The following is a 23,536-nucleotide window of genomic DNA, read 5'->3' as shown; positions in this document are numbered from 1 at the left end:
CTGAGTTTGGGCTATGCTGAGGTTTAACTTTCCTCGTGTTTTTTTTCACCTGTCATCTTCTGAGAAGAGCAACTATGATTTTCTTTGATAGTCTCCATTTAAAAAGCACCTTTTGTCTGAGCAAGAGAGCAGGACCTGTTGAGTACTGTGGCTTCCCTCTTTGCATTTACTAGATACAAGTTGGTTTTAAATAAAACGCAGCAAGAAAAATCCAGACTGAGCCTAGGCTTGCAAGGTTTGATGTGCTGAGGAAACTGCTAGCTCACATTTTCAGAGGAAGCTAAAAAGACTGGGCTTGTGTGCTTTGCTGAAAGAGGGCAGGGTGTTGAGGCTGAACTTCTTCATGCTCTGTTAATCTTCTTTATGGAATAAAATATTCCAACCATATCAAAATCCAGATGAGTTAGTGATAGTTAAGCAGAGAGGAAGAAAGGACTATTAGCAAATGTGAGCGGAAACATGCTTAGTTATTTCTAGTAGTTGTTATGCTTTGTTAAAGGATGTCTTTGTTAAAGGTTGCCAAGTTAGCTGCACGAAATGAGAAGTTATCCTGCATTTGGAAGGCGAGGCTGTGGGTATCAGCAGAGAAGCAGACAGTTTAGGCTGTGTCACATCCAAATGAAAATAGCTTTTGTGTCAGGCAGAAGTGGTCTGTGCTGTCAGGAAGAAAATCACCAAGTCTGAGTTCTCCAGGATGACAGAAAGCCAGTTTTATGAGAAAACTTGTTGACCAGGGTTCTCCTGCCCCCTGCTTTGTTCACTTTCCGAGTCAATGAATCTTATGGAGCTCAACACAAATTTGTGTAGTTCTTTAATAATAACATCAAGGTCAGCAAGAGTAATGACTGAATTTAACAAATGACACATGCAACAAACAGAGGGAGTAAAACATCATTGCACAGCACTGGCTGAACTGACAAAATGTAATTCAATATCAAAACAGAAGGCTTGTTTCTTTTCCTTTGCTGCATCAGCACCGCATATAAGGCAATGTTACCGCCTGGTTACCCTCAAATGTTGCCAGAGCTCTCAGAAGACAGACGTTCCCCCCCTTCCCCAAAATAAACAGTGACAGAAGATGCCTTCACACACTAAGGAGTAGAGAGAGAATTCAGATGACCGCTAAGTTCACGTGGGTGAATGCTTCAAAATACATCCAGTAACAATTTTTAACATTTTAGCAATTAAAAAAAAAATCTGAATCTTTGTCAAATGCAGCTGCTTAGTCCTTTGAGGCTGCAAGACACACTGACAGAACATTTTACATGAATTAAAAACAACGGGAGTAATCAAAGTGACCTATTTAGAGCAAATGAAAAACTGTTTATTTAATGCCATCAGACATCTGTTTATTGCTGTTAGACCAGCCTATATAGGAGCATGTGCAACTAGTAAACAGTGAGACCTGCTGAAGTCTTTTGAAATTGCAGAGCAGATGTAGTGCCACTCAACTCCTTTTGATCTATAATGAACGTTTACTTAAAAATTGGCTAGTGTGGATTGATAGCCTGTGTAATGTGTTTCTAGGAAAGTTTTATAGACAGAGAATACATAGGGTACCATATATCAGTATATGGTACACCAGCTAATTCAACCTCATTTACATAGCATTAATTGTCAGTGGAAGCTGATTTAAATTCAGGACCAAATTTTCACTCTTGATTGCCATATGTTAAGTTCTTAAGTTAATCTTTAGGGACCAGCATAAAAGGAGTATGATTTTTAAAAGCATGTGCAGTACTTTTGGGAAGCCATTTTAGCAGCCACAATTAGGTTGATCCTAAACACAAGACCAGGTACAAAGACCGCCACCAACCGTGCTCTAATTTTTCTGAGAACATTAGCAAAGGTCCACCAAAACCAATTCACTGGAAGCAGCATGGGTGCTCTGCTTCGGCATCCAGTTACCCCACACCCATTTTGTTGTCTCTACCCTCTACGCTCTGGCCATATCCCACCCTGGGTCGATGTGCAAAACTCTTTGCCAATGGATCGAGGCAGCGTATAGCCTGGAGCTCTAGTGCTTCAATTAATGCTATGTAAAATAGGTATTCGTCACTACAGGAAATATTTGTACATTTATAAAAAAGCAATACAACCATAAAGAAAAAAATACAACAAGCACAGCTTGATACGATAACATGCCATGAAATGTCATTGGCTTTATAATAATTTACTACAACTTGAAAAATGTTCTTTTATCCACAATGGATAGGAAATGCTTCCATCTAACATATGGTAAGCATGCAGTAACAATATGTACAACAAAAAATTTGGAGTTTGTCTTTTATTCGTAAACTGGATGATTACATAGGGGCTATTTTAAAATTATGATTTTTCTAGCCTGATCTAGGTTTTATTTTGCTTCTTTAATACCATAGGGGATTTTTTCCTTTAGTTCAGGGAGAATGAAAATTTCTATATACAACTGCAAGAAGTTAGCTTTAGTCATGGAGTATACACTGCTTCCCCCCCCCCCCCCCCAGCAGTAGGTTTAGATTTATTGGTTAATTGACACTTAAAAAAAAATTCTCAATGCTGTATTGTTGAAAATTAATTTCCTTTCCAAACTTCTTCAAAATACTGAGGATCTGCTAAGAGAAATATCTATTGATCCTGTATTACACTACTCCCAGTTTTTACACCGTTCATCATGAAACCATATCAAACAGCTATTTAACTAGATCCCATCCATCACAAGAGGGAGTCTAACTAAACTTGTGTCAGGGTCTTAAAGGCTTCCCACTCCCACCTGCCAATCACAAAGTCATCTTGTTGAACTAACCATGGCCTGTAGCTGATACAATCTGACACAGCGAGTAGCAAAAGTGTTGGTTTTGCTCCTGACTGGGGACTGCTCTGTGCTGCCTGCAGACAAAACAGTGTTGTGGGTGAATTAATCAGCCTTTTTGCAAAACAGCCAGCCTTGGCTGTAGATCGAGTCTTCAGATCCATCATGACTGATGTATTTATCTCATCTTATAGATGACATATTGACCTAGCAGTGGGTAAGGCTGGTGAATGACAACTAGACTGACTCTGAGTCTCATGGTAAGGGTTCATTCACAAATGTCCTTACCAAAAGTGTCCCAGGTCAAGTCTCCACTGAGTCTTTTTTGTCCCTTTCCTCCTTGAGCATTTTTTTTCTTTTTCCTTTTTCTTTTTTGCTAGAAAAGCTATAATTAATATTTCCAACAGCACTGAAGTAAGTACTTGGCAAAGCATTTCTTTATCTGGTAAAAAATGATATGATTATGAGAACCCTTAGGTATTTATAGAACTGCAGCTACAAAGACAGTTTACCTCCTATGACTTCGCAATTTCCAGAGTTATTTCATGAGAACTGATCCGGACAGTAAATTAGAGAGCCAGAGGTTTGACTGAAGTGCTGAGTGATCTCACCTATTTCTAGCACTGTGTTGCAAAGGCAGGTGCTCCGAAGGTTTGCTGTAGGATAAAAGATATGCGTACGCAATATTGTGGAAGATGGTGGGGGTCCCATGAAGGCAAGGAGAAAACATGGAGAAATGCAGCCAGTGCATTTCGTGGAAGACTCATTCCCATCTTGCATGTCCGGTGTGTTGGTTTTTGCCTTAGTCAACAACTGCTAATAGAAGTGATGTTGTTGAGAGTTGACAAGAGTGAGTAAGCACACTGGCTCTTCTTCACTACGAGTTTGGAAGGCATCTGCTACTTATTCAGGAAAGGAAAACAAAAAATAAAAATCCATGTGGAAACATTTCTAGGGCGAAAGAATGCAATTTACAGAAAAAACAGAAACGCATCAGTGGTAACCATTTCAAACTGACAATAACAAGGAGCCCAAGCAGACTGGATTTAGAGAAATCGATACCTAACCTCTTGTTTATATTCAGAAACTTTCCTTTTAAAATGGAAACCAGCATTAAATTACACTGCTGAACTGCAGAGCTATTAACTAGATGGACATAATTAGTCTAAACTGAATGCAAAGACTCTTCTGTCAACCATACCTTTCCCAGATTCCTTTGCTCAATTTTTATGAACTCCTCTGTCCCACTGGGAGCGCTGAAGGCTGACCTGTCGTCAGTTATTCCTTGTCCTCAGGGGATGGGGTCAAAGCCTTGTGACATACCGACTGGTTTATTTTTCCATGTAATTTTTTTTCCTAGTGGCACTCCATTTTCATTCACCTGCACTTCCACACACGAACATACGCAAATCCAGACACCAGAGACCTACCCCTTCTCCTTTCCAGACCCTCCAAGATGACAATACCTTCCCTTCTCCAATTCATGGTCCATGGGAACAGCTGCCTGTCATCAATTCTTTTCAGATTTACAAGGGTTTCTGTACTTGCAGACCTGCTGTTGTCATTATTTGCTTGGCAGCTGGCATGTGAGCGAGATGTGATCAGCTTTCTGTCATACCTTGAGTCTTGTACCGTGAAGTTTGTGCAGTTGTCTCCAGGTAGCTAGCTGGGATGTCTGCACTTGGAAGAGTCTTTTGCAGTCCTTCCCTGGGGAAATTGCCTTTCCGGAGAGCTTACTCTAGTTATTCATTCTCTTTTTTTCAACGTATCCTGGAATCACCATGGTAAGGCACAGGGAAGTGTCCGGAACAAAGAGGGGGGAGAGCCTTGCTGAAATGGAACTCAAGTTATTTGCCTTGTTCTTGCAGTCTCTTGGCTTTTCTTGCTTCGATAGTTTGGTGGCACTGATGCACAAGGGATTTTAAAAATAAAAGAAAACTACAGGAGAAAGACGACTACAAAGTCGTTCATTCTGTTGTCACCCATTTCAAAAACGGTCCGGCTTCCTCTAGCCCCCCCCACCCCCCCAGGAAGATGGATGTGATACAGTACTGCTGAAAAAGCCTCTCAAACGCTTGTGGAAGAGACGGGAGCAAGGCCGACCCCCTAGACTGTTGGGCGAGGTGGGGGCCGAGATGGAGGGGGGGCCCGGTTGGGTGGTGGGGCTTGGGGCGGTGGGGGGAGTGGTGGGAGCGTGGAGGATGGGGATGGGGTGTGGGGTGTGGATGAGCTGGGTGGAGGTGGGGTATAGATTGGAGCTGGGGGCGGGGGGTTGTAGATGGGTGCTGGAGGTGGAGATGACGGAGGGTACGCATTGTTGAGTGGGTATTTGGGTGGGGCCTCTGTGTTCTTCACTCTGGTGAAATTGATGCAACGGCCCTAAAACAAAAGAGAACAAAGTGGAAAAGCACAGTTACTGATAGAGGCAATGGCATCACAGCTGAGATACCTTCCTGGCTGTGTGCAAATCTGATGTCAGTTTAAGTATTCCTGGGCACACTGCTTTGTTCCCTCTCTTTCTCAGAGACAGATGTTATAAGAGCAAGTCCTGTGCTGAGCAACCAAGAGGTTAAACCCTAACAACAGCTTTTGTAGTGAAGGACGATGAAATCCTCTCATACTGTTTTCTGACTTCAGGATCTTTAAACAGAGCATCATGTACTTCAAGTCATACTGAAGCTGCAAGAACTGGCAAGAGCTGTTCCTGTTCTTCAGAGCTGGTGCCTGAGTCAGTGCACGACCCCGTGGTCCCTGCCTCTACAGATGCCTCTTCCCACACCTCAGTCTTAAACTTCCAAGAGCATGAAATCTGGACTTTGCACCTTTGGAACCTCTCTCTCCTTCAAATACCTGGGTTTTGTGTCCTATTTCTAAACATTTACTGACAATGCCAAAGGGAAGATTTGTTTAACTAAGACAGTTTCTTGCTCAGAATTTTTCCTGAAAGAAATCCATTCTTCATTAGGATGTCTTGACATTCTAGTGCTCATGAGAAGCCAGTAAACTGCTTTTCTCACTCTTCGGTGCTAAGCTACAGTTTGTTGTATATTTTTAAATAAAACCTTTGCCCTCCAAGCTGTTCTTTTTTTTTTTTTCCTAATTTCCACCTGTGAAAGATCCCACAGTAAATACTCAAATGTCAGAATCAGCACTATTGTATTATGGATTCATTCTTTTAGATATGAAATCATCCAAAAAGGCACTAGAGGATTTCTGAGTCCATACTTTGTTTTTGGATTTGTGAGTGTGAGCTTATCTTCTGTTTTCCTCTTTCCTCTCCCAAAGTAAATGTTTTTCCTGGTGAAAAAATGCCAAAGGGAACATTGAGCCCATGCAGGCTGGAGTAGATCTGTTGGGGTAACAACATCAGCCATTTTAATCCTCTGCACAGCTCTGTATCTTCTCCCTGCTGTACCCAGCCTAAGGGCAAATGCTCTGCAGAAGAGGGACCCAAAGTGAAGTAAGGGAGATGCTGGTAGAAGGGCAGAATGGTGCTGGAGAAGGATTTGACAGGGATGAGAGGAGCTGGTGCGGAAGGGGCTGACACATAAAGAGATACAGACAGCTCCTCTCCAAGAGCTCTGCCAATTATATCATCATGCTCTGTGGATATGAAGAAACATCTGTCTGAGCCTTAGCCATTCAGCAGAAGAAAGTGAATTCCTTGCTGAAGCGATGAAGTATGCAGAGCAGCCCACAGCTGAATGCAGGCTGTCTTGTGCAAGCAAAGGTCATTTAAGGAAAACAAAGATTTCACAGTGCCTTGAACTGCATCAAGTTCAAGATGAGAGCATCACCTCAGGGCTGCTCTGAGCGCGGTGGCAGTTGAACCCTCTCTGCATAGCTTGGCCCTGGCCTTCTGGCAGCAGGAAGAACCTCTGGCTTCAACTCAGGCTGTCCTCGAGGAATCAGGCTCTGGGGCAGAGCAGAGACCCATGTAATGGTCATGAATACACCCATGGTAATGCCCCTCCTTGAGGATTAATGCTCTCTCAGTTAAGGCTTGTCCTTACAGCACAACAACATAGAGGCGAGAAGGGAGGAGAGGGTTGACAGCTGCTGTGTACTCTGTGCTACCATTAGCATCTGTGCGGTGGGGACAAGTTCTCCATCCCTTGCACAGGACAAAATGCCAATACAAAATGAAGTGCCAGAGTGGGCAATACCCCTGACCAGACACACTGCACTCCCTCCGCAGCATCTCAGCATCTCTGGTGCTGACGAAAAAGGGGGCACCATCCCACAGGCAGAGGAAAGCCTGAAATAAGCACACCGCTGTCTCATCTTGGAGCGTCCCTGGTTCTATTTGCTCTTTGTGGGCTGGTGTCTCTGCTTTAACATCGTTTTAATGCACTTTGCTGTGATTTTATGTAAATATTGTGGGGCAGGCCTGCTGAGTGACTGAAAGTCTGAACCCCAAATTAACCAATTCTACTCAGAAAAAAAACCCCATGAGAATGTTTTCCTTGTTCTAGTTCCACATCTCCTGCAATGCGACTTTAGTAGTTTTAGACTATTACTTGCATTAGTTTTGTTTTCTCTATTTATGTTGAGAATAAAATAAACCTGAACAAAAAGCAGCAGTCCAGGAATCCCAGCCAGAGAACAAAAAGTTGCAATTGTTTTTGTGTGGAGAGATACTCTGTCTGGATGCTCCAGGGGTGAGGTTATGGTGCTGTTGATCCAAATGGAACTGAGCACCGCCCTAAGAGCATTCAAGAGGGTGCAGTGAAGCTCAGAAATCTTTGGGGTTGGGGCTGGGGCAGGGCTTGAGGACTAAAAGCCATCTAATACTCATGGCAATGCCCAAGGCGCAGTCCAAAAGGGTAAGAGAGCACATCCTGTGCATCCTGTGTACTGGGCAAAGATCTGACTTCTTATTGATGAAAACTGGCTTGTATAGATCAGCAGTGCCATTATCATAAAAAAGGTGCTAGCAATTCATACCAATGTATAGCTGCACTGTGTTTGCACTATTTTCGTAATCAGCTACGACCTAGTGAGCCTGCGTTCATGAACTACTGCTTATATCCATGACTAATGATAACTCTTTTTCTCGAGTAATAGGGTTGCTTTGAAATTAGAGCGCTCTTTTTTCAAACGTGATTGAGTCTCCACAGTCCTTGATAACTATGCTTTAACACGGGCTTCTTGGACACGCTGTCTGGTCTGAACAAGTAGTTGGACTGGAGTCTGAGCATAAGCTGCTCAGATGCAGACCAGAGAACAGACAGCATGGGCGTGCAGACATGAGAGCCAGACTTGACCCAGAGCTAGCATAGCATGTAACTGTACTCATCAGATACCTCTTCCCCATTCCCTTGTGCATTACGCTGGTCTAACTTCAGAGTTCAAACCTTCTTCCCCTTAAAACAAGATAGAGTGTGCCTTTTTTTCAGCTCAAGCATACCGTTCCCTATCTCTTCCTATTTCCTTTGCCGCCTGGGTCAGCTGCTCTGCAGCGAATTGACAGTGACCTGTTTGGCAACACTTTCTACTACTGTGCAACGGGTAATTCTGCAGGGCATCCAACATGTGTGAAGGGTAGATACACAGTTCAGGCTTTCTCCTCCTTTCACGTGAACTGACAGACCAAGGGAGTTCTTGTGTTTCATTGCCTGACATTTCTCTCACCCATGCAGATGGGGGAGGAGAATGCCAGATAGGAGTTTTCAGTCCAGATGACTGAGATGGACTTTGGCAGCTACACTGCCTCAGAGGAGACAGAGAAGCCAACATCTCCTAGGGGAGAAGAATTGTCAGATTGAATGACAAGGAGATATCCAGGAAACAAATTACTATGCCATTGCACACGAGAGGCAGAAAACGTTTTACTAATGCCCTGGGTACAAATGCAAAGCAGACCCAGGAGGAAGAGAGCTACTTTAACCAAAAAGCTGGATGTTAGACAGGGCTCTCATCTTGTATCTGATAACAGACACAAAAGAGCAGAGGTTGTGCTAGCCAGAGTGTGACCACAAACAAGTAATCCTAGAGGTCTGGAAGACCCAGCTTTCTCTGAAATGCGTGGCAAGAGATGTGTTTTCCCACCTGCACTTACCAGAAGGGGGCCCTGATTCACAGCTGGCCTCTATACCATGCAATTGCAATAGAAAAATAAAACATCAGCATCGTCGACCTACTCCATGGTTCAGTGCTGTTTTATCTGGAAAACTGTCTGGATGAAGATCAAGTTGGCTGGCTAATCACCCATCCATTCAAACTTTTACAGGGCTCTCCACTGCCAGCACAGTTCACTTCATCCCACAGATAACAGAAGTTGACGTGAGCAGTAACAGACCCCCTAAATAAATGGGCCCAAATGCCTTGTTCAGCCTTGGGATCTGGATGCAAAACCAGAGTGAGTGTCTGACATACTACAGGTAAGGGAAGTGCAGGATGTCTCTACAATCAGTGGAAACATAAGGACCTTCACATGACTGTGATTTTAGGAGGGTGTCAGTGGCCACCAGTTAGGAGCCCCTCTTGGCTATCCACCGAGGTTTATCACCTCATTTAGATGTTCAAATTTAGATGGGGTGGATGTGGAAGATGGTGGCAGAACATCCAGGAGGCAGGAAATGAACCCATTTCCACTAATGCTACTTTGCATCCTTAAATGGAAGTCACCTTTGATCCCAGGAGAAGAAACTCCTTAACCAGATTATACCACAGCTTTGAGAATAAGAGGAGCCAATTCTATTAGTCTTTTTATCGGGGAGAGAGTAGTTGGAGATACAGAATGTATGAACATAGAGAACAGGCTGTATATTAAAAGTCTGCTGTGTTGAACGCCTTGGCTAGGTTTTATTTCCCTTTCTGCAGCCACAACGCTTCAGGAGGGAGAGTCACAGCTGTGCCTCAGAAGAGACAATTGAAGCAACATGGAGACATTATTAGTTCTGAAATTTAGTGGAATCAGCAAAATCAGTGCGGGCAATCCACTCTCGCATTTTATGTTGTTTTTCTAGAGAGTACTGCTCGCAGGCATATGCATAATGAATTCTGCTTGGAGTGGCCTTGCTCTTTCACCTTCAACAGCTAATTGTCTTAGGGATGAAGGCAGGCAGCACTGCCTTTAGGACAACAAAGCACTCAGCCGTGGGAGGCTCATCTCCTCTGACCACAGGCCTCACCCTGCGAGCTCTTTGCATGTGGAGTGCCGTAGGGTTGCACGCTTGATCCAAGCTTTTCCTTTTGTTCTTCACGTCTGGTTGACTGAGGAGCGCTGCCAGGGTTGAAAGAGAAGGGTGGGATGTGGGGTGAGGGGGACATTAGGCTACTGAGGTTGTAGCACAGGGTGGTGGTTGCTAAGTGTTCAAGAGAGCGAGCTGGAGCTTTTATGTCTTGGACACGGATCTGGCAAGCAGAGGTGCAAAGAGCAGCAGATGCTTCAGCTAAGCTGTGGCATTTCCTAGGAACTCCAGAGCCTCGTCCAAGCCACTTCCCACCTCCTCCTGCCTCTCTTTCTGCCTTTATCTGAGTCTGGAAACTAACTGGGAGATGGACTGTCACTTAGAGCACAGTGCACAATGACCTGCCCAGACCTCTACCTGCACAGAGTCATTGATTGGGATTCAGCATGTTGAATCCAGCTGTGGGGAGGATGGACCTTTCTCTTGGGACACCGCAGTATTTCTTTTTTCTCTAACCAGCTAGCTCTTCGGCCCCCATCACTGCAGGACTTAAACTAGGAGGAAGCTTTTTTTCTTTGTTTCATTTCAGCCCTGCTCTCTGTGGTTCCAGCTGTTCAGGGTGAGGCTCACACATGGCACAGTGGAAAGGTAATTTAGGAAAGGGAAGTCGGTCCCAGAGCAGTGGCATGCCCTCCACAGTACTGGAAAGATACCTCTTTAACAGAGGAAGATGGAGCACATTTTTCTGAAGTGAAGATGAAAAATGTTTCTGTTTCTCTTGGTTTCCTATCAAACTGGAATTAATACCTGGAAAAATATCAACATTTTAAGATCATAAAACACTGGGACTGGCTTCTGAGCTCCTGGGTTTAAAAAGAGGCACTGGAAAAGATAGGATCCTTAATGTTGTTTTGTATGGGTCGTTAGTAATTCAGACTTTCCATAAACAATATCCTGGTTTACCTTGTTGTTATGACCAAGAGGAGAAAGAAATAAAAAGAAATACAGAAATAAAGAGAAGAGAAAGGGGAAGAGAAAAAGAAAAAGAGAGATAGAGAGAGGGGAAAAAAAAAGAAAGAAATATAAAAATTAACCTGTGATTTGATACCTGATTCTGAATCAAGCATGCACAAAAACTTGTAGGAGATACTGACTAAATTAATAACAGGCAAACATTAAATATATTAAATAAATGTGAGAGTTACCACTAGTGTCTGCAAAGAGATGACTCAGAAAACTGTAGCTACTTTAAAACGCTAAATTCTCCAAGCCAAACCCACCCTACCAAGGATTCCGGGTGCTTGATTTGAACCCAGTCCAGGCATGAAACTTCTACAAACATCTGTGAGGGTGATGATTAAGGAGAGAAGGAGGAATAGAGTGGAGAGTCACAGTGGATCTGATAGCAGCTCTGAGCTCCACGGAGAGAGGAAGGCGGTAAACTGGCAGTTTGCCTGTCCGCAGCCTGCAAGAGCCAAATGGCACAGACCGCTCATGCTGCCTCTCCTGTGGCTACAGAGAGAAATTGCCTATAGCCAACATGGTGTAGATCCCCTCTTTTGAAAGTGGTCTTTGCATTGGGTACTTCACTAAACCTCTGTCCAGAAATGCATCCCTTTGTGCCTGGACAAAGGTGATACTGGGAAAAGACCAGGGTGAGAATAATCAATATCTGCTTCCCAACAACATTTTGTCATTTGGGAACAGCATCGGTCGGGGAACTCTTGGGCTCTCAGGGGGTTTTGCTGCTCCAAACCCCCATCAAGATAACTCCCAAAATCCCAGGCGGCTTCTGCTACGTGGTAGGATTCTGTGAGCATGAAATATCCCTGCTTGCATGACCTGAGCTGGCAGTGTGCTGCCTTTTAAATCACACAAGGGTGTCTGGAGACAGTTTTAGGAAACTGTTAACTAGCTTCTAGGCTTTGTTAGCCAGCCTCTCTCAGTGAGATCAGTCTGTGTTGAGTATGCTTGGTAATGCCAGGAAACACTGCCTCCTGCAGCAAGCACACTAATTATATGGCTACCTCTGTATCTGTTAGTCACCAAACAACTATTAAAACTGTCTCATTTCGTGATAAAACATCACCGCAACAAAACCATTCCCATCTGTGTCTCGTTACTAAATACAGAGCCTAGAACTCAGCGTTGCTCATAAAACCTACCATTCCTGCCACCTTGGCCACTCAATAGAGAATAAATTGGAGGCTTGACCTATTTTATCCCAAAATTAAGAGGAAGACTTCCATTGATAAGATCATCGCTCCAACAGGGGTCTAACAACCTGGTCTCTTATTGCAGAGGCAGTGCTGAAAACTATGGACTGTTATGGTTTACCTTAAAAGACCTTGTGAAAAGTACTGCAGAGTGATAAAGTTTGGAGCAAGATCCAGAGTTTTCTGTGGGCTCTCAGTACTACATGCCATACTATATTTGACTTTCTAACTCACAGGAACAGAGTGGTACAAAATGGCATTTTCTTCTAAAGCCAGTAAGGAGATGGGATTTACCTCAAATGAGAATGATAAACACATTATTGAAACTAGTGATGAGTAATCTTACACATGGCCACTGAACTCCAGTTGTATCAGAGGCAGTTTCCTACACTGCAGACAAGCATCCTGTCTAAATTCAGAAGGAAAAAAGAAGTAGAAAAAAACTACCTAACTTTCTTTGATGCCTTGATATGGTTTGGTCTATTCAGATGTTAAAGCGATGGTTTGTATTTGTATTTATATGATCCTGTTCTGTTCAAGCAACCGCAAAGCAGCATACACTGAAGAATAAACTACTTCAAACACCATGAAGTATTGCAACTTTCGTGGATCTTTCACAGAATTTGAAATAAGAGCTTATTTAGAATATCAGCTCAGTCATGTTGGCTTATGACTAAAGCTTGCATATATCTATGTATATAGCACTGTGCATCTGAGGGCCCCACAGTACAAAGAGTGGTTCTGCCAATTCAACCTCCAATTGCAATCTTACTCATAAGCTTACTCATAACTTCTTGTCTGTGCCTGGCTCTTCAGAACTACCACAACTCAGATAATACGCATTGCTCTGCCAGCCTCTAGTTCTTGATATCTGTAGCTACATTATGCAGGACTGAACCAGCTGGGGAACCTACTGAAAAGAAAACATTCAGAGCAAACTCCTCCAAAAAGTGAAACAAGATGATACAGGCTTCTACCTTGCCAAATTCGAGCGTGGGAATGAGCTTAATAGCCTCAATCTTTGGCTCATGCCGGAGTTCAGGAGTGTGGCTCTTTCAGTGATGAGTGGGCATTTGTATGTCAGCAAACAGGCCTGATTACTTTTGCAGGAGCTAGTTTTGGCTTATTTACGCTGTGGGATGGGTGTCATTTCCAGGAAGATCTGGTCATTCTTCCCATTGTCTTTCTGGAAAGAGGTAGCTAGTCTTGGAGAAATGCTGAGTGACACATCAAAGACGCTGCCTCACACAGGACTGTAATCTTTCATCTGGATGTTGAATAACAAAGCCTACTGGGTATGAGGAAAAGAGAAAAATTCAAATGAAAAATGAAACATTCTTTTGGCAGTGATAACTGGAACAACTAATCAAGGGCAGTGGTAAACATCCCTCTGGAGAAGAAAAGCGAGCCTGCAGGATCTTGCAGCCTGCAGAAATCAGTGATCTGGGGAGGATCTCTCTGGGTGCAATTTGTCTTTGGGCAAAGAAGACAGAGCATGGTTCAGGACAGGATCTTCCACAATGTAAGCATAACAAGAACACAACTCAATGGCTGTTTTCATGTTACATGGCTCAGGAAAATTACCACCCTGTGCATGGCAGTGATAATGGCTCGAGGAAACAGGAATTACTGTCCACTGAATATTGTCCTACCAGTGTTTAGTGAGAAATAATTCCCATCCCTGCCATCCCTTTTTGCTAGATTTGCCTTGGCTTCTGAGGCAGATCTCTGACTGTCAATGTTAAAGGCATAACCTTGTAATTCTGTCTAGGGTAAATTTTGCCCTGGATTGAGATATGACTGGGATGCTCCCCTTTATGAGCTGGGTACTCCCTGCTTCAGAAACAGAGGTCCAGCAGTTCAAGAGCCAGCTCTGTGCTTTGCTTTTACAGTAACGAGCAGTCTGCTTTGCAGTAGTCCTGCAAGCTGATGAGAGTATCACCGGGCTTTTGGCTTTGGAGCTGTTAGTTCCAGGAAAAAGAGCTAATGTTTAGGTTAACTTTTCCATGGCTATTAATGGAAAACCACACAGCAATAGCATGTGCAAAAAGGTTACAGTTTTGTTCTCAAGCTCTGCAACCTATCAATAGAACTCTGCTAGCTTAGACTTAATGATGGGTTAAACAATAGCTCCTTATTAGCGCCTGTGCGTTTTTGAGTCTGCCGAAAGAAGAATCATTAAGCAAGTGCCTACATAGCAACGTATAGGCGTGCGGGGGGTGACTTGGGAGTCCGCACAGCTAGTTTTATTCTCAGGTCTGAAAAGGGAACGTGATCTAGTGTTTAAAGCAGGGGAATTTGAAATCATATCTCCTGGTTTCTGTTCTTTGTTTCAGGACGAGGTTTCTATTCATGACACTGAAACAGAACGGTATGAAATCAGACAATTACCTTAAATCTGAATTTCCTCATCTCTAAAATAGACTCCAAATTCAAAATGAGAGGACCCAGGGGACTTTCCAGAATGATAGATTTTGCTCATGTGCTTTGTGATGTTCACAGTTAATTAGTAGTACCTAGCCTTCCCCATATTACCATTCATCTTGGCTACTCTATAATGAAACAGATTTCATGACTTTCAGTGAACTCACTGGAGGTTTGTGCGGCAGAAGTTGTCCTCAGTATCCAATTATGAACAAATAATTACGGCTTTGGGTATGTTTTCATTGGATTTGTGCACTCCAAGCAAAGGCCCAGGCTAACTGCTACATTCCTTCTGGTTTTTTGATATAGCTCTAATAACGCAGCCTTAAGTTAAAAACAGTATTCCTGTGTGCCAGCAATACTTAACGGGCTTTACAGTTCCTCATGAACCTGCTAACAGCTGATGACCAATCATTGGTGCTAACACTGAAATAAATTGGCTTTGTGCTCCCCATGGTCTGAAAGTCACTGGTGGTACGAGGTGGGACGTAGGCCATGATTTACCAAGTATAGGTGCCTACTGCTTGTAGGGACATACAGGAAGGGGTTCTTCATTACTGGTAGAGTCCTGCACTCCCCTTTGAAAGAGACAGGGCTTTGCACATCCACTTGCCTTGCGCAAGGGGTAGCATACACGGCACAGTACCTGCAGGCTTCAGTGGGACACCAGTTACAGCAGAGGTAGGAGGGAGAGCTGAAGCCCTGGCAGCAGAACAGTGTTACACAGAGCAGCACAAGGCCAGCTGGAGTTACACTAGCCAGCCACCCAGGGTGGTTGCTGCCCTGCCATGCACCACCACGTCTCTCTATGGCTCTTCTGAAATACCTCTTACGTGTTTGGAATTTGTATGTGTATTAAAAAAAACAGATCAGGAAGCAGGGCTCTGCATTTATTAGAACTTGCACATGTGGAATGCCAGGGACGGCTGACCAGAGAGGTGTGGCTCTAACGCTACCAATGTTATGCTTCAACCTGTCTATTGTGTGACACACTGATATGGTATGAGCCACTCTACCGACTGTCCCACTCCTAGATGCACTGTGCCTTTGTCTTCACAACTTCCATCCTAACTCTTCAGTCTGACACTGTTTGCTCTTTTTGCACTTTGTGCAGGATATTTGCCCAGGGTCCTGCAGGTACCACATGCTTTCACATCCAGGATGGGGGCCTGACCAGGGAAAGCCAAGGATTGAATTAAGCTGTAGTTTAAGTCATCCCTTTCTGTGTGTTGGATTACAGGTGAAGCATCTGCTGTCGGTCCTTTTGTTTCTGGGTGGCTTTGCGTGCCTAGCAAGTCTCTGAGGGCCCTCTGATCGCTGATGTAAGACCTAGGGTTCCCCTCACAAGTTCTCAGTGCAGATGGACCCAGAAACAGTCCAAATTTTTCAGCTGGGGCTGCTGCTTATTTTTAGGAATTTATTGCAATCCCACAGGAAACAACGACCTTGCTTTCCCATAAGAAGAGTAAGTCCAGCCCACTGCTGGAAGCTGCATGGGGGAAACACAACACAAATGCAACATCAACATTCACTCAGCAAGAAACATGCACGGGAGAGACGGGTTTTCTAGACATCTGGCACAAGGTGATTCTCTTTGCATCAAAATCCTATTATTTCTGTTATAGGAGTTTCACTTCCTATGTTTTTGCTGATTTCTAAGAACCTAAACACCTACTGAAGAAATTTGCAATGTTTTCTGTGAGAATTTACGTACCTAGACAATTTTCTGCATCTGGGCTCCTGGGTTCTGCAATTCTACCCCCATAGCATAGCATTATTAGCATTGCGCTGCTCCAGTAAGGGTTTTACTCCAGTAGTTATTTCATTTGCCCCACAGCTGCAGAACTACTCACTCCATGCAGAGGAAAGTTTGCACTATGGTGTTCCATTGGCTTGTTTTGCCTTCTGCTCTTTAAAGCAGACTAGGAACCCCTTTCGTTTCTCAGCTCATTGTACTGAAGGCTGCCCTTTCCATGAGCCCCACACAGGAATATCCTCCAAGGAGAGAGCCTGCCCAGTCCCTCACTGCGCTGAAAATCTCAAGTCAACACGTAAGTAGGCTAATTTCTTGCCTCAATTCAAATCATTCTTTACAGTAAAGCTCAGCACTTGTGACGGCTTCAGTGCTGTACTAAAATCTGGACAAACCCTGTTTCATACAGTTTCTCAGAGGAGCAAAACGCAGTTGTATGCTTGGGGCTAGGGAGGATGCAAGGGGAAGAGGAACCAGAGTGGAAACACAAGCACCTGCCTTTGTATCAAGAGGGGAAGTGGTACCGAGTTAGGTGGAGAAACCCACATCACCACCTAAGTGCTTTTACCTAGACATCTGTCCTCTGGCAAACAAAAATATATTCTGCAAGTTTTGCACAGTTAGACACACCTGACAGTCTAACTCCCTGTCCCACTAGTCCAGAAGGGTATTTCTCTGACCCAGCAAGAGTTTTGCACTCTCCCCCTCCTACAGCCCCATCTCCAGAGGCAGTGCCTGCTCCAGGCTCTAACACATGCACATGCATGCATGCACATATATATTCAGTTTTGCCTGGAACTCTGCACTGCTCCTTCTTTGCAAGCTGCATGGGAGATGTGCTGAGGGAGAATGAACTAGCAAGAAAAGTTGTTCCTTGTGGTTAAATGAAGATTTAAATTACATTAACAGATGATTCCAGCTGGTGGTGTAGATCCACTGTTTAGCATACAAATAAATTAGTACTGCCACATTGTCTCAGTGTTTCTCATTGTATCTGTCTATACTTGCTCTTGCCCCTTACCTCAAACAAGGCTGAGATTCCAGTTTTATTTTACACCTGTACAGGACCTGGCACAATGGGTTTGATTTAAGCTGATGCCTGGAGCATATAAATACACCGCTATGACAAACAAGGAGCAAGGCCCCAGGCTATGTGGCAGCACTGTCCCTCTCTTTTTAGTTCAGATTTAATTTCCTTCCATTTCAGCACTGTGTGGGAGTGAAAGACAACTAGTTATTTCCCGGATAGGTCTTTGCAAGTACACAGCTTTCTCCACAAGACAGGGGAAGTCACGGAAAGGAGACTTTGTTTTCTGAGAGTTTGAATTTGCCAGAAATAAAAAGACATTCACATTCCTCAAATGGCACAGCAGCCAATGCTAATCTCCTTTGTGAAATACCCAATTGCATGCAGCAGATTAAAGGTTTTCCAGGTTTTCCAAAGCATAAGAAGAGACAGAGAAGGAGGAAATTTTACTGTAATGTCGTAATGATTCAGGCTGCTTTTTTCCTCCTCTGCATTTTTTTTAGACACAATGATCATTGTTCACTCAGCTAGGAATGCTCAGGAGGGCTGTCCCATGAACTGAGTGAGAATCATGGTCTGCTGAAACAGGTCAACTCCTGACACAGGTGCCAAAGATGGCATGTGGACAGACTTGGCAAAGCTAGCTCCCGGTTCCCACTGAGTTTCTTCTTGTAACGCCTCAGCTTGCAAAAGACAAATGAACCATGTAAGAAACACTGCCAGACTTCTACTTCAAACTATCTGAGCATCATACAGGTGTAAAATGTACAGACCTGAACCTCCAAACCCTGAATCTCTGTACAGTTAGCATCATGTTGTAACCACGTGAACCCACAGGCCACTGTGCAAACCTATACACGTACTCGCAAATACAGCTATCCCTGCCCACAGCCATGACTGTTGCTTTAAAATCCTTTAAATTTTATTACCGAGTTTCAGCCTTCATTTTCACAAATGCTTTGGGAACGAAAATACATTGGATTAGCCTCATTTAGAGGACAGGAAAAGCCTCTGAGAAATGGAAGGTGATTAAGTGGCTTGGTCAAGGTCACTCTGTCTGCCTGTGGCAGAGACTGTAGTGACTCTAGACTTTAACTCCCAGCCTAGTGCCCGAACCTCAGATCTCTCTGCTGCCATATGAGAGTAGCCCACAAACCTCCAGCTCAGTTGGACATCTTAGATCTAAAATTATAATAGCAGGATGCAAATTAAAAGAGCTATCTATCTCTAGGCTTAAGACTTCCAGACCATTGTTGGCTGGGGTCGGACAGCTGTTTGCTGTCCCGTTGCACAGTTGTGTAGAGGTAGGCCCCCGGTCATCAGCACTGGAGCGCATGCTCCAGTGATTCTCCAGAAATGTAGTGGGACTTCACATGCAGGAGCAAGTTCTCGCTTTGCAGAATCAGGCCCTTCACAAAAAATGGTCATTTGGGATGAATGGCTGATATAATCCAGAGTGGTCATCTGAACTCCTTAGGCTGCACAAAACATTCACAGTGAAGCCTGAAATCAAGTTAATTTGAGGTTTTGGCATTTCACTCTAATATAAAACCATTAGTGTGGTAGTAGGGCAGAAGGAGTTTTGTAAGCTTTTGTTGAAAACCAGTGCTTTTCTGTAGTGAAGATTCATGCAATTTGGCTGTAAACTCGTCTTATTTCATACTCTGACTGTTCTGTTTATATTAAGATCAATTTTTTATGTCAGCACATGCACACACACACACACGCATTCTTCCTTTCATAGTAAAAAGAACAATTGTAATTACTTTAATGGGGATATTTTAAAGTATTTCGTAGCCTCATCCTCTCGTCATAACTAACCACAATTTGTACCAGAACCATATCACTGAGATCTAACAAGATATGACCTTATGTGATTTCACCAGTAAACTTGCAAAACTATATTAGTTCTGGAAAAAGCTCCTCTCCCTGCATCTTCATTAATTTAGGTAGGATACATCTTTACACATAATTACACATGGTTTTGTTATACTTTTTCTCCATAATTATACCCAGCTATATCTATATTTACCTATACAAACACAAAACAAAAATGCAATTAATGCAATGCAATAAAAATTTAAAGTATAATTTCCTCCTAGATTGAGAGGTTCCTGGCCAAGTCTGAGCTCGAAACACATTTTAATAATCTCCTCATAAATTCCTGACAGAACAATGTTTATCAAGGAAATGCAACTGACACTTCGAAGAGACACTAATTACTTGGATCCTGCGCTTAGTGAGCAATGTGCACAAATAAGCATTCCATGACTCCACGGTAAAAGCAATAAAGTTTTCTAAAAAATATATATATTTTTACATCACCCCTATCTGATGATGTTTTGAATGTAAAAATAACCTCATTAATGCTGACAAGAATGCAAACCTAGTCTCTTGAAAATGTGAGAAGACCACAGGAATCCCATGTGACTCTGACTTCCTTGCCTTATTGGAAACATCTGTGTCTGTTGGTAACTTCAGACCATTTCCAGGTTTGACTCCAAAAAAAGAATTTCACAACCTTTTTGTGCATCTCAGCCTCTCTGGGTGCACTTCAGAACAGGTCCTGAACATCCCTCTCTTTTCCTTTTGCTTTGGAACAAACGATGCATTTTTAAAAGCCTTCTACAAACCAGACCCAAGTTTGCTTCATGGTTTGCTCTGGCAAATGAGGCCACTTGTTCCAGATACAACATACTGATCAGGACCTGTTGCTGATATTGAAAGCCATAGCTTTCACAGAGCTATAGTGGTCAAAGTCAGGTAAGACTCTAGCTCAGACTGCTGCCACGCTATGGGCTGGCATCTTTTCTGGCATTCCTCCTTGAAGAGGTCTCAGCCCTCTGTTGTCCAGAAACATCTAACTCTGTATCCAGCACTTACTAGTCAGTTATTTCTGTAACTGTATCTTTTGCAGTGAACACACAGTCCTAGTACAAGGCATCTCAACCTTGATTAGAGGGTTCAGTGCATGAACAGACAATAGGCAAAGACAAGGTATAGTATGAGGTCACACAGAGGAGGAGGACTGGAATCTAAGCCTCAGTCCCCACATTATCCACTGCAATGTATATAAATTGCAAATTTATTAGTCACTACCCTCGAACCAATGTCTTGTTACAGACTAATGTGAACTTCAGGGCAGGGGATGTCTTCCTTGACAATTTCTATGGTACCTAGGAAGCTGCATGGGCTACAGCAAATAAACAGTAACAATTAGTCCACCCAGGGTTTGAAGCTGAATCCGTGTTTCATTCTATGCAAGTGATCTTTTTGAACAGCTCAGCTAATGTGCTGGCAGTGGATAAAGTAACTGATTATAGGAAGGGATTGCTTATATATGAAAATGATGTAACCCTGGGATTAAGTCCAATTCCTTTTCAGGCTCCAAAGCAAACAGATATGCCTTTCAGTTATTTTTCATCTGGCTTTGCTTTTTTATGTTGGGCCAGTGGGTGAATTAAGGTGCCCATTTGACACCACCAAGAGTCTGAAAACTGCTTCCTTCTTTTCTTCAGGAAAGAGATGGAAAGAGGTACAAATTGCTTTCAAAACAGCTCCTCCTTGTAGTTTTTAGGAATATCATATGGTCAAAGGCTCCCATCTGCAAATTTCAGGCTACTCTTTACTAGCCGTAAATTTTGCCTACAAGGGTTTGAATATTTATCTAGCCTGAGAATGCATCATGTGGTGGGTTTTTAATCTGGTGGCTCCATTTGAGGCTGCTGGTTACTGTAGGATGCTTTGCTAATCACTGGTTCTCTCATTCCCAGGGCATGTCCATCCTGTAAAGACTGCTATGGCTGGCAGTTTGTATGTAGCTGGCAGCATGGGCATGCTAGTTTGCTGCTAAGCCACTCTGGAGTATTTATTCAGCTTGCGTTGTGAAGTCTGCACCGAGTGACTGCACGGTACGATTGAAACTGAGCTAGTTAGTCTGAAACTCCTCTGGGTGACTGCCAGATAGACAAACCAGAGTGCCCAGCCCAGCCTCCACTGCCTAGCATTCCTGCAGAGGACCTGGGATAAGAGTGATGGGTGGCCTGGTCCCCTATGGCGCAGCAGACAGCATGCACCGCAGCACCCTGTGAAAGGATGGCATTGGGATGAAGTTAGGCAGTCAGGAAAAAGCTGGAAAGCTGAAGGTCCCCTGCCTTGTGCAGCAATACCTCAAAGCCCTGCATCTGACTGCCTGAAGCTTCCTGTCTTCTGCAATTGGCAAGGCTGGGTTTACGCCAGTGCATCGGGGCTGGAGTTTCAAACCAGCTGTGCCTCCACTTTAAAACCACATGACTGGCTTGGAGTTGTCAATACCAGCTCTGATGGGCCCCCTTTGCTGACAAGCTGGGTAGAGCACTCCTTTAACTATGCTTCCCAGTAGAACAGAATCAAATCCAGATTTGCCAGTGGACAGCTACGAAAGCCCGCAGACCTGCTGCTGAAGGTTTTGCAACCTGGTGAGGACCAAGTCTGTCCTTGCTCTGCCCCTGGTCCACATTGCCTGGTCCAAAAGAGCTATTCGGAATCACAAGGAGAGGCCACAGGAATTTATAGCTGAGCTCACCACTGCCAAAACAACTCTTACAGCTCTACCCTGCTGGCTAATCTTTAGTGCTGGCAAACCCCACACCAGAAACACGTGGCTGGAAGAGCATCTAGGGGTGTGTGTGTGAATGTGCAGGCCTGCCTGGGTGTGAATGTTCTCCACAGTGCTGTTCTTCAGCATGTCCTGCACTAGGAAGATCTAAACCTGTTGGGTACAGCCAGTTGGCCTCAGTCTGCATGCCAGGTCAAGGAGGTGATGTGCCATATCTCAGAGCACTGTGTCAAAAGACACCTTCCTCACACTAGCTGTCAGCCATCAGACATACCATATGCTTGGTGTGTATGTACACCAAGTACAGGTGTGCTTGGTATATAAATGTGCCTGCTAAGTGAGCCAGTGCACAGGCCATGCATCCATCACAAAAGCGGTCCTGTCTTTGGACAGCAAAGGGTTGAAATGCTGTTGCTGTGAGTGTTGTTGCAAGCTGGAGAGATGCCAAGAACTATGTCCCATTTTGGATGAAGGAAATGACGAACAGATTATTAAACTTACATTATCAAACATCCACTTCAGAGGAAGGGCTGTGTTTATAAGTAATCCAGAGGCCCTCTCATTGTGATACTGGTGAAAAGTCTCCAAGCTAATGGCAGGGATTGGATCCAAGCTCATCAAAACCATCCTGGACTTCCCTGGCAGGGGATTCTGGCCACACAGTTGTTTTCATGGGTAGAAATTTCCCATCATTTCAGTGCAACACATCCAATGCTTTTCTTTTGCAACACTGTCCTACAGACACAGGTTTCATTTCACAAAATATTTTCTGTGGAATTGCTCCTTTTCCTTGATATTTTTTCTTGCAAGGAAAGCAAACTGTTCACACTGACTCAGGACTATCTGCATTGAAGGCACTGACAGCTGCAGTCAACACTGGCAGATGTTTCCATGCTGCTGTCCCCATCAATTCAGCACTGACCTTCCCACTGGATTTCCAATCACACTAACACACTAATGTGTTTTATGAGATAATATTTGATGTTTGCTGACCTAGGAGAAGCCACTAGCCTTAAGGTAACCTGAATCACGCAGCATTTGTATCCTAAGGTTTGGACATGCATTTAAATTTCTCTTAGAAGAACAGTGCCACAGAGAAGAATAGAGGGAGGTTGGCAGGGATCAAACAGGGCTTAGAGTTTCCTTGTTTTGTGAGGTGCAAATTTTTCAACTATTTTTGCAATCTTTTGCTTTTCTCTCTGACTAGTTTGTCTCCCAAGGCACAGCTGTAGATCGTGGTAGTTCAGTTAACAGCAATATTGCCTCATTCCCTCCCAGCCCCTTTCACAGAAGCCTCTAAATGTTGTAAAGCCAACCTTCCTAATGCCCAGCTCTGGTAAAATCACTTTCTACATCTACAAAGGAGAAAGTGAGGTATGACAGACTAAAACCAGCATCCAAATCACAGGGAATGTCTAGAGCAAGATGGGAGATGACTCAGAAATCTCAAAGCTGAAGCCAGTGCTTGAAAGCTAGATTCTTCTCCCTACTTTAAATCTGGTGTAGGGAAACAAGCCCCACATTTTTGCTGAACAGGGGAGGGGAAAACCCTGCCTAACTCTGCCATTTCAGCTGTGTAAACTAATGAATGT

The 23,536-nt window shown here is 43.8% G+C and overlaps 1 protein-coding gene across 1 annotated transcript in view; it reads right to left on the bottom strand.

The window, feature by feature from the left end:
- Positions 1-788: 788 nt before the first annotated feature.
- The window catches only part of ANTXR1 (ANTXR cell adhesion molecule 1), a 112,711-nt gene continuing 89,963 nt past the window's right edge, over positions 789-23,536 (bottom strand). Inside the window, exon 18 of the mRNA XM_052806392.1 lies at positions 789-5,170. Coding sequence (XP_052662352.1) covers positions 4,898-5,170 — 273 coding nt within the window. The 3' untranslated portion in view covers positions 789-4,897. The remainder of the gene's footprint in view (positions 5,171-23,536) is intronic.

Source organism: Harpia harpyja, chromosome 13 (genome assembly GCF_026419915.1).
Source record: "Harpia harpyja isolate bHarHar1 chromosome 13, bHarHar1 primary haplotype, whole genome shotgun sequence".
In the NCBI taxonomy this organism is placed as follows: Eukaryota; Metazoa; Chordata; class Aves; order Accipitriformes; family Accipitridae; genus Harpia; species Harpia harpyja.
Note: the sequence above shows the minus strand (reverse complement) of the source record. Positions and strands in the feature narration are given on the sequence as shown.